General features: G+C 34.6%; 1 protein-coding gene across 1 annotated transcript in view; it reads right to left on the bottom strand.

Moving 5' to 3' along the window:
* Positions 1–1,088: 1,088 nt before the first annotated feature.
* galr1b (galanin receptor 1b) overlaps positions 1,089–12,315 on the bottom strand; it is a 37,569-nt gene continuing 26,342 nt past the window's right edge. The window contains exon 3 of the mRNA XM_051116159.1: positions 1,089–2,011. Within this exon, the coding sequence (XP_050972116.1) occupies positions 1,694–2,011 (318 nt within the window). The 3' untranslated portion in view covers positions 1,089–1,693. The remainder of the gene's footprint in view (positions 2,012–12,315) is intronic.

Here is a 12,315-nt window from a genome sequence, read left to right as displayed (position 1 = left end):
ATCATTTTTGATAAATAATCGATGGCCCACTTTACCTGAAAAGAAATTTGTCTGGAGTACATGACCTCAAAATGTTTATTGGTACATATCTTGCAAATAACACTTAATATGAATTGTATTCAAATTGAAATATTGGTCAACTCCATTTTAAGGTCCAGTTTTCACTATTAACAAACTATTAACTATGGTTTTTGCCTTAATAAACTCCTAATTTGCTGCTTATTAATTAATAGTTAAGGTAGTTGTTAAGTTTAGGTATTGGGTAGAATTACGGATGTAGAATATAGTAATGCAGAACAGGTGTTTTGTAAGTACTAATAAACAGACAATATGTTAATAATAGGCATGCTAATAAGTAACTACTTAATAGTGTGATTATTTTGATTAACTTGCCGTTTGTTTTTATAATTCAAATTTTGCTAGGTGGTTAATAACACGTTTTTGTGGTGTGACAAACTCAGAACACATACAATATCACTTTACATGGACTTTAAAAAAAAGGAAGAAGAAAAGTTATCAGTATGCACTTGACTCTGTCATTCCAAAGTTATGAGAACTGTGCAAAAATATTGTCATTTTTAGGGTCACTTACAGCACTGTGTGTTGCTGTCATTTGTAGTACTACTATATTGCATTACTGAGAGCTGAGAGCTGCATTGTGCTGGAGATGTATTTTACAAGGATTAAAGGCATAAGTGAATACCCTGGTGATGCTAGCATCTTACGCAAGCATATTCACCTGACAGGAAACTGACCTTTTTGGAAAATGTGCCATCCAGCCCATTTCACGTCACTTCAAAGGGAAGTTCCAAAGACTTTCTTGACTCGTTTGTGATTCTAAAGAAGAATTCGTGTTTATAAGAGCTTCTGTCCTGGTATCTCACAGAGAGGCGTGAGTAATGGACTGGTGAGAGATGGACACACACAGAGTTTCCATTGGTCTTTTGTTTAGGACAATCTCCGCTATGACAAACAGTTAACCATAAGCATTAGGATAAAGATAGCGACATCCTCTTTAAACAATTTTAACCCACTCTAAACTCTCAGGGGACCAGAAAACTTAAACATACATTTTATTGTTCATTGAATTGATATTTTAATTTCTGAATTCATAAGGGGGAAACCTTCAACTGTATTTTCTTTTCATAACTGCTATATAAACATAAGACTGGACATAATACATGTAAACCAATGTCACTGAGTATATAATTACAGCACACAAGTAAATATTAAAGTTTATGGCATGTTTAAACGGAGGCTTAAAGTGTTTGTTCGAATATTACATAAACACTAAAAAGGTGTTCAGACGGCACAGTTTCTTCACAAACACAGTCATGCTTTTATAGAGCGATTCTTTCAAACATAAAACTTTGTATAATTCTGTAATTATATATTTAAATGAATCTACATAGGTTTCCATTATTTTCAATAACATTAAATACTTTAAACAGTGAACACAAAAATGTAATAACATTTCAATGACAAACGCTATTTACACTTAAATAGTTTACACTTTTTTACTTTTTTAAGTAAATATCTTTAATAAATGTGGATTGAGATCGAGGTTTTAGGTAACTTAATTTTTACGGTCCTTGTTAGTCAAACTTTCTTGAAATGTAATCCATGACACCACGCCATGAAGCAGAAACAAACACAGAAATGTTTAAACAGTGCTGATATCTCAAGTTTTGAGTCACATGTTGGTGGTGGAATGCGTCATGGAGAAGTTCTCCATGCGTATGCGCACCACTTTCTCCACAGGCGGAGGAGAGTAAAAAAAACGGCACGTGAAGACCTGCTTGCAGGCTTTTCTGAAGTTTTCCGACAGGAACGCATAAAGAATAGGGTTGACGCAGGAGTTTCCATAGGCCAGGCAGTGGGAGATGATGCGAAATGCAAAAGAAGCATCATTCAGCGGGAACCTGCCGAATTCTACCCACATGGCGATAATGTGGTGCGGCATCCAGCAGATGAGGAATGCAGCGACAACCAGCAACACCGTCTGAGCTGTCTAGAAAACACCGAAAGAGAGAGAAAACAGGTTGGTTAATCATACCTCAGATGACTTGTTTTTTAACGTCCTTTTTTCTCAGGTACACAGAAACAATAAACTTTCCTTAAATAATTAACAAGGTTTGTAAAGGTGTTAGCGCTTGCGAAAGTTATTCTGAAAAACACTGGGCTCTATCAATAGATGACAAAATTTGAGACTCAACAGAGCGTATGATTTAGACAGGTCTGTGCTGTTACGGCATCTGGGACGAGGGTCACTGCAAGAGGGCTGGGAAAAAAAGGCTGGACAGGTCATTACAGAAGGCAACGGCACAAGAATGGCGACTGTTCAGGTGACAGATGGTTTTGCACTGAATTGTTGTCCATAATGGTGTTGAAATGTAAAGACCGAAGTGAGACATTTTCTTCGACGTTTCTCAATCTGCAGCCAAACATGCTTTCTGATACAAAGCAGATGACACCCAGTGAACCTTTCTGTGCACTCGATAATGCGTAGCTCATCCCGTCACAGATGAAGCGACGCATCCTTTGAGTGGGTAGATGAAGCCCCACGCCAGAAGATGACTGATGAGAGGAGAATAAACTCAATTATGACACTAAAATTAGCAGTAATGTGCAGAGGTACGAGATGCATCTCCTAATGGATGTTACGTAGTTGCTCTGTTTAAAATCTATAAAATAAATGGTTCCTGGCAATATGAATGATGCTGACTGCTGAGCTCACCGTTCTCAGAGAGGTTGGAAAGAACACCAATTTCCTCAAGATTACATTCACTTCCACAACTTTGCGCAGCAGGCTGTTTTCCCCGCACCGGGAAAGCAGACATTACCTTCCCCCATATATGAACTCATTACCAGAGGAGAAAAGCCCAGGCAGTCTTATGAGGTGCCTATAGTGGGAATCGGCCATGCAGAGACCATCTGCCTAGCAGACGTCACAGCCCACACATTGCGATTTGCTTAAGGTTAAGTGCTTGGAATGGAATACTTATGAGTAAAGCAAGAATAGTTAGGACTGTCGCATGCAGAATATATACAATACATGTGTCAGATTTTTAAGTATTTCAAACGCTCAGTGGTAGACCATCAAAATGAAACAAATACACAGTAAAAGGCTGTATAGGTCCTGGATACTTGAAACAGAGTGTGGGCGAGTGATGGAGAGAGAGAGAGTGAAAGACCACTATGATTAGTCACAGGATGAGAGTATAGCAGAGTGCAAGAAATTTTCTGCTAGATTGGTGCCATCCTCCCTTGGCCCTAGAGATGCGCTTTAGCCCTTAATATCCTTTAGAGCTTGAAAGCTTGATAGAATGATTTAATATTAAAAAAGTTTCACACTTTTTTTAGTTTCTTGGCTCTACTGTTTGAAAGGTGTGCTAAATTTCAGAAATGTAATTGTTTTCAACTGTTGAAACAGTGTTGCCAACTTCTTACAATGGAAAGTAGGTAAACCCCTCTTGAAAACTCGCTAAATGTCGCTAGATGACGTCATATGTTAATTAGCATATTTATGACGTCAGTGCGTCGTATTGTCTTGCCTCTCTGCGCTCACATGCATTTTAATGCACAGAGTTTTAAATACTTTTTAAATACTTTTTAATTTCAAACGCTGGTGTTGTCTTTCTCTCCCTGAACTCTGTGTATTCTGGTTCAAGACAGTTAGGATATGTCGAAAATCTCCAATCGTATTTTCTTCCTCAACTTCAAAAATCATTTCAAAATCATCCTACATTACTGCAGAAGTACTCAGTAGAAGACTCAGTCTTTGCAAAGTGAACATGCAAAGAAGATCAAACACCCTTAACAAAAAAGGTAAAACCGCGATATAGCCAAATTCTTAATAAAACGGTTTTCATTTATATATTCCATAGATCTAGTGATGTATTTTACTGTTTCTGTTGTCAGACAACGGGATGAATGTGAAATAGTGACTAAACGCAGCCCATTAAGACTACATAACCAGCTCTCGAAGACATTAATCTACACTAAAATCTTGATTCATAATCATGAGTGTCTAATGAAATCAAATTCACATACAATTAAAACAATGGCTGTGCTGTGATGTCGGTTATACTTGTTTGTATAACAGTGTTAGAAGCAAAACAATATCTTTTTTTTTTTTTTAATCTAAAAGCGCTGCTCTTCTGCCGCTCGCTGAAGAGTGAACACTGACTTGCTGCCACCTATTGGCAGTTTTAATTTTACATTTAAAGTGGCCTTTCTTTTCATTTTTTAAATGATTTCAAATATATTTAAAATATCTAAACATTATTTATGTATTTGTAACTGCAGGTTAAAGCATTCCATGTCCCTCTGAGCTGCATTAAATAGTGTGTAAATACAGCTTAATGCCACTTTAGATGCAGCTTCTGTGTTTCCTCTGCATTGCAAAAATGACTTTTGTTGATACTGATTTAATTTGCTTGGTAACAGTCCAAATGTTTTATTATTTTAACTGACTGGTTAAATGTAAGAATTTGACTAAAAAATGATGCACATTTTTAGAAAAATGGCTTTATAAAGGTAAAAAATACCCATTAAAGGTAAAAATCAATTTAAACTTACTGGAAAATATTAATTTATATCACTGTTATCACTTCAAATTTAGGATTCAGGATTCAGCTGTCCACAGTAGTCCTTAAAGTAGAAGAACAAAAATGTACAGATAATGTACTCACCCCCTTGTCATCCTAGATGTTCGTGTCTGTCTTTCTTCAGTCGTAAAGAAATTATGTTTTTTGAGGAAAACATTTCAGGATTTGTCTCCATTTAATGGACTGGCATGGTGCCCGAGTTTGAACTTCCAAAATGCAGTTTAAATGCGGCTTCAAACGATCCCAAATGCAGTTGTAAATGATCCCAGCCGAGGAAGAAGGATCTTATCTAGCGAAAAGATTGGTTATTTTCATTAAAAAAATACAATTTAAATACTTTTTAATTATTATACTTTTGTATTCTGGTTCAAGACAGTTAGGGTATGTCGAAAATCTCCAATCGTATTCTCTTCCTCAACTTCAAAAATAATTTCAAAATCATCCTACATCGCTGTAGAAGTACCGACCCAGACTTTGCAAAGTGAACATGCAAAGAAGATCAAACACCCTTAACAAAAAAGGTGAAACAGCGATTTTGAAGTTGAGGGAGAAAATGAGATGGGAGTTTTTCGACATACCCCAACTGTCATGAACCGGAAAAAAACAGAGTTCAGGCAGAGTAAGACAAGACGAGCGTTTGACTTTGAAAGGTATATAAATTGTATTACTTTTTATTAAAGTAACCGATCGTTTCGCTAGATAAGACCCTTCTTCCTTGACTGGGATTGTTTACAACTGCATTTGGGATCATTTGAAGCTGCATTTAAACTGCATTTTGGAAGTTCAAACTTGGGGCACCATATCAGTCCATTATATGGAGAAAAATCCTAAAAATGTTTCCCTCAAAAAACATAATTTCTTTACAACTGAAGAAGAAAAGACATGAACATCTTGGATGACAAGGGGGTCATTACATTATCTGTAAATTTTTGTTCTGGAAGTGGACTTCTCCTTTAAGATACCAGCACAATAACACACCCCACAAAATACACCTAGCTCCAACCCTAATCAAACACACCTGAAGAAGCTTATCAGTGTCTTCAAGATTACTAGAAAGATTACAGGCAGGTGTGTTTGATTAGGGCTGGAGCTAAACTCTGCAGGACACTGTCTCTCCGGGACCGAAGTTGCAGGCAGATTTAAGGCAGATAAACAAACATTTTTGGCAGATAAACAAACATTTTTGAAAGAGGAACCATAGAACAACTAGTGATGTTTGGAAGCCATGTACCTTCTTCACTACATCTTTCCTTACCAGGAAATTCAAATTTACTAAGAACATCAGGTACAGGTAACAAGATAATAACTGTTTGCTGGAGCTAATACACCATGGCTACTTCTCACATAAACAACAAAAAAGCTTCTCCCATTTCGGCTTCAGTATAACCCAGCCTTAGATATTACAGGACAGGATTGGATTAAAGCGAGTAAACAAGTGAGAAACCAACTGTTTCATTTCTCCTTTGATGGTCATTTCATCTTCCTTAATGTCTCCCTTCAATGCTCATCATTCACAATCCATTTAATCCAAAGTGTGCACCACTGAGTCATTCAAAACAAGACCAAAATGTGCATTAAAGGGAGAGCTCATCCAAAAATGAAAATTCTATTACAGTTTATTTGCTCTCAACAACATGCTTTCATCTGTAGAACACAAAAGAACATTTGAAAAAAGTCCACACAACAAAAATCAATGTATCGTCAAAATATCTTCTTTATAGTGTTCTTCAGAACAAAAAGTCATACAGGTTTGAAGTGACATGAAGTTAAATAAGTAATGACAGATTTTTATTTTTGGAGTGGCCTTAAAGAAAGAAAACTGTCAAATTTATGTTAACTATGCTTAACAGCATAGGACACATATTACATAATTTCTGCAGGATGTTTCTTATTCTGATTTAGGAATGACAACATGACCCTTGAAACTATGACATGGCAGTACATAAAATAAACTATAGTTGATAGTTAATCATTCAGTGTTTTACAGCCCTGTGTATCAAAATTTTATGTTGTTTTTAAATGGAGTCTCTTATGCTCATCAAGGCTGCATTTGATCAAAAATACAGAAAAAAACAGTAACATTGTGAAATAGTATTGCAATTTTTAATATTGGTTACCTATTTTAATATACTTTCAAAAATAAGTTATTTCTGTGATGCAGCGCTGAATTTTATTCCAGTCTTCAGGGTCATATGATCCTTTAGAAATCATTCTAATACACTGATTTATTATCAGTGTTGAATTTTTATGCTGCTTAATATTTTTTGGAACCTGTGATACAGTTTTCTTTGATTCTTAGATGAATAAAAAGTAAATAAGAACAGCATTTATACAAAATAAAAAATCTTTTCTAACAATACAAGTCTTTACTATCACTTTTTATCCATTGAATACATCCTTGCTGAATAAAAGTATCAATTTCTTTTCTTTTTTTTTTTTTAAATATGGCAAAAATTGACTGACCCCAACTTATGAATAGTAGCGTGTTAGATCGCTGTCTCCATGCCTAGACAATTAAGATCCAGCCCCGGACGCCAGATCCCGTCAGAAAATATCAGTTTGTCCAGTATCAGAACAACTCGTCAGCAGAGAGGTCTAATACCCAAACCCTGTTAACAGGAGGTCTTGTCTGGTACCCAAAATAACCCAAACACTATTAACAGTCTTCTGTCAGACAAGAAGTTGACTGAGGAAAAAGCCAATGAAAGTGAAGAGCAGAAGCAGGAGACGAAGTATGATGATAAAAAGGAGCAGAGTTTATTGAATAGTCTTAGTTGCGTATGTCTCAGTGCTCAGACTCCGTCTGAAGAACACAAATCCAACAAGTATTGTTACACCAAACTGATTCAAAATAACAGCCCATAATCCTTGAGTTTCTATAAACATTCCCTTGTATCTCTTATTCATGAAGACAAACAGCCCTTGAAACCACACAGTCATAAGACTAAACAACAATGGAAAATATATATATATATAAAAAACAAATATTATATAATATAAATGACTAATCAATTAATAAATCAATAAAATGGATATATTAATGACTATAATGATTATTATAAATGATTATATGATTACATGGAATAATAAAATGATTAAATGATTAATGATTATAAATGAATGAAGAATATTTTATTCATCAAAGAATCCTGAAAAAAGTCTCACAGGTCCTACAAATATTAAGCAGCACAACTTTGATTATAATGATTTTATAAGAATGATATTGTAGATTTATTAGAATGATTTCTGAAGGATAATGTGACATTGAAGACTGGAGTAATGATGCAGAAAATTCAGCTTTGCTTCATAGGAATAAATTATATTTTAAAGTATATTAAAATAGATTTATTTTATAGACAGATTAAGTAGATTATTTTAATTGCAATAATATTTCATAAAATTATATTTTGATCAAATATACAGCTTTGATGAGCAATATGGTACAATATGGTGAATAAAATTGCTTACTAAAATCACTAATGGGTTACATTACAAAACAATACAAAACATTATATATTATAATTATATATATTATATATATTTTATATTTATAGGGAAACAGATGCACAACCACTGCAACCATTGTTTTCCAAAAATCAAAATGCTCTCATCAACAAGCATAACAGCCATAATGATGCCATTTATGCAGAAATGTCGATGGAAAAATTAATGTCTAAGGTGAAATAGAAGCTGGAAGCACTAGGATCATCAAAATGAAACATCTTCAAAAATATAACAAACACTTTTTTTCTGAATGTGAATTTCAGCAAAAGGACAGGCACCTGGGAAAACCTCCATACAGATCTTCTTCCACACATCAAACAATAAGCTAAATTTATACAACATACTGAGAGGCATTTTCTTCCTTGCATTTGATGAGTGACCTTAGCTCTGTCCACTGTTTCACCAACACAGGTAACAAAAAACCCTGACATTATGAGTGAATGCGTAAATTTTTGATGGTGTGAATGGACTGCGAAAAATAATGGGGGTCTAATAACAGCTCTCAGACCGATCAAACATAATTATTGTTATTTTCTCTCTCCCACCATCCACAGAACCAACTGTCTGAATCCTGAGCGAAGGAAAACAAGTTGTTTATACAACACAGTTTGTGAAAGTAACAGGGTTTGTCAGGGGTCAGACACCTATTGTGACCTCCACTGTCTGCAATTATCTTTCCATTCCCTTCTCCTTAGGCTCACCCTTGGTCTTCTTTCTTCCTCTCACTAGTCTTTTTTGCTTTCTCACGAATAATTCTCTATCTCTTTCTTTTTACTCAAATAATCACTTATCCCTGTCTTCTTCACTTTCATCACATTTTAGTATTAACCTTCAAACATATGCTGCATCAGGCTTGTAATCCACTGCTTACATGAAAATGAGAAACGACTTTGTCGTTCTAGACTGGTGCTTTAAGCTTTTGTCAATTATAAAGGGAACTGGAAAGTGTTGGAGTGAACAATAGGACTGTTACAAGTCAGCTAGTTTGTAATAAATATGCGAAAAAATGACTTCCAGATATACTGTCAAGGGCTCTGTCTAAACTGATGACAAAAAGGCTTAGCATGGGAAATCATTAAGAGAAGATTTATGGTTCCTTAGTCAGGTTAGTTTTGGCTGTGAGGAATATGTTTCATCATAATCATTGCCAAGGCTTGATCATGATTCAGTTAATAAAGCGCATTAGATTATAGTTTGATGTTCAAGATGAATGAAAACTGTCTTAAACAGTCATTAGCACTAAGAGGTTGGTTGTAAGGATGCTTCCTCCATTATGCTTAGCTAATTAAGCAAATTTGGTAACACTTTAGTGCAGGGACTAATTCTCACTATTATCTATTTGCTTATCAGCATGCATATTACTAGCATACTGGCTGTTTATTAGTACAAATTTATTAGTGCAATATGCAAAATATGTAGTGCCATGTACGTTTTGTAAAATATACAATGAGAAATGAGTGGCGCTAAAAAAAAAATTTTTTTTTCACGGAACAGATAAACATATAGTACATTTTATGTGGTGTTGGCTTTGTACGTGTCACTGCAGTTCTGACCTGAAATGTCCAGAGATGGGAAGTAACTAAGTACAATTACTTCGTTACTGTACTTAAGTAGATTTTTCTGGTGTCAGTACTTCACTGTTTATTTTTCTGACTACTTTTTACTTTTACTCCTTTCATTATCTGTTCATTATCTCATTTCATTATCTGTATTTTCCTACTTCAAACCAGGCTCGTTACTTTAGTTTTAATCTGCATTGGGTGGATCACCATTCGATTACGAATCTCTAAATCATAAATCGGTTAGTTTGTACTGGCAACGCGATTCGGCTCACGCACCTGCTCCGCGTCTCTGCCGAACGGTTTCTATCATAGTAATCAATGCGTGAGGCTCGAGAACGGAATGGATCTGAGAGGCAAAACTACTGACCAGGTCTTCAAGTGCAGGTCAGTTTCATCTGTAAATCGGCTACTGTAGTTTTGTCTTCGTTTAAGTGCTAGCAACTCTTAGCATTAGCAGCCAGAGGATTAATAATACTGTAAACTAAACTAAATTACATTTACTCAAAATACTGTATCTATTATCTACTGTAAAGTTACAGTAGTAATTTAGCAAACACATTTGATAAGAGATCGTTTCATAATACGTTTAGAGGGAGCTAGAGCAGAAAATAACACAACCCTTACGAAAATTAAAACTAAAAACCAGAATAAGAATTTTTATGTAAAGATATTGTCATAATGTAATTATTATTGTACTATTTTTGACATTTAGGAAATTTAGAAAATATTGTTTTACTAAATCTATAGTATTTAAGTCATTTTATGATAAAGCAACACATGGTTATAATGTGATAATTTAAATTGAACTAAAATAAAGTTATGTTTTTGCAAACAGAGTACAATAAGGTGGTTGTTTTGCAAGAAGGTGGAGACAGTTCTGTTCATAACAGTAGATGGTTGATGGGAAAAGGGACAGGTACAAGAAAATTAGTGGAAAAAAGTAAACACACTAAGTGAGATGCAGAGAGATATCATGGAAAATAAATAGACTGAAAAGGAAAATAAATGAAGGTGCAGTTCAAGAGAGAACATTTGATTATTTTGTTTCATTATTAGGTTTTAAGCCTTTTTTAAAAATGTGATGGCCATACAAAAAATAGGTGGTTTTAGAATTTGTTGTGGGTGAATGGGATGGCCTGGATTAGTGTGAGATTTCACCAGCCTGAAATTTTGACCCAGTCCTGTCCTGTTCATGGTGGTTGTTCAACGTAGATACATTCATAAGCTAACAAAAATTTTAAATGTAAATTATTTTGTATTAATGTGTCAATATGACTTGAGGTCCAGTTACCAGCGTGACACTAGAACAGGCAGTACTAATGGGTACTTTTTACATAAGTACATGTCAGAGCTCATACTTCTTTACTTTAACTTGAGTAAAAAAAGTGTAGTCAGCACTTCTACTTTTACCAGAGTATTTTTTAACATGAGTATCTGTACTTCTACTTGAGTGAAGGATGTGTGTACTTGTGCCATCTCTGCAAATGTCCGTTGAGTGGTGGTATAACTCTAATGCTCCGTTAGGGGTGTCACAATAAATTGATCTCTGGAATTGATTCTGAGCTTAGATTTTAACAGCAGATGCCGCTAGTTAAATGCCTAGGCTAGTTTTTAACTACACACGCAAATGCTCACAAAGAACACCGCTTATGTGTTCAACTGAGTAATTTAAGTGGTTAAATGTACTTGCACCTTGGCTTTTATGCCGTGAGATTAATGTAAACACAGCCCACTGCGAACACTCTTGTAATTTGCTTCAACCTTTTCGAACTTTCAGAATGATTTAGTGGTGTCAGTGGATTAAAAAATTAATTAATCGCACATTTTTTCTGAAATCAATCGCGATTAATCCCACCTGACATTAGTTTTTAATTATACAACTATATATTTGCTAACTATTATATTTAATTATGCAACTATATTATTGCAATAATTTCATAATCTTCAAATTAATGTAAAAACAACATAAAGAAAGTACATTAATATCTGTTTAATGCCATCTTTTTTATGACTGAAGGCAAGTATGACTGATTCCAAGTGATGTCTATGATTTGTTCCCCTAATGTTTAACCATTGACTATAGCCAACATTACAGTATAATTGAGAGCTATCAATTTAACATTTATTAGACTTTAAAAACAAAAATTCTAATTTAAGTGAACTTAAAACAGTCTTTAAATCAACCCTTTGTAATAAATTTCATTCAGTATAGCTACCTGTGCCATTCAGCAAGAAAATATAGCCTAACTTAAAGTTATCAAACACTAAATTCTAAATTAAATAAAGATAAAGTTTAAAACCACAGACATTACTGATTTCTTCTTTTTAATTTTGTTCTTTGATTAACAGACATCACAGCAGCTGGTTAATCTGATATTTTGGCTGTTACGTTAAAAGCTGTCGCTGCTGAACTTGAAGCGGATCTGACATTGCTTTAAATGTGACTCAGATAATAAATACTTAAATGCACAGTTTTAAGGCAGCTTTAATCGCCTTTTTTGTAAATTCTTGTCATAATTGACGACATAACTACGACACTGCATAATCGTAGTTTCATTTGGGTTTGAATATGATACAGCACTTTAATATAGCCCAATACAGTGCGCACGGGCACAAATGTGCGTGCATTTTAAGAGCAC

This window comes from Labeo rohita, chromosome 7 (assembly GCF_022985175.1).
Source record: "Labeo rohita strain BAU-BD-2019 chromosome 7, IGBB_LRoh.1.0, whole genome shotgun sequence".
Taxonomy (NCBI): Eukaryota; Metazoa; Chordata; class Actinopteri; order Cypriniformes; family Cyprinidae; genus Labeo; species Labeo rohita.
This window is presented reverse-complemented; position numbering and strand designations above follow the sequence as displayed.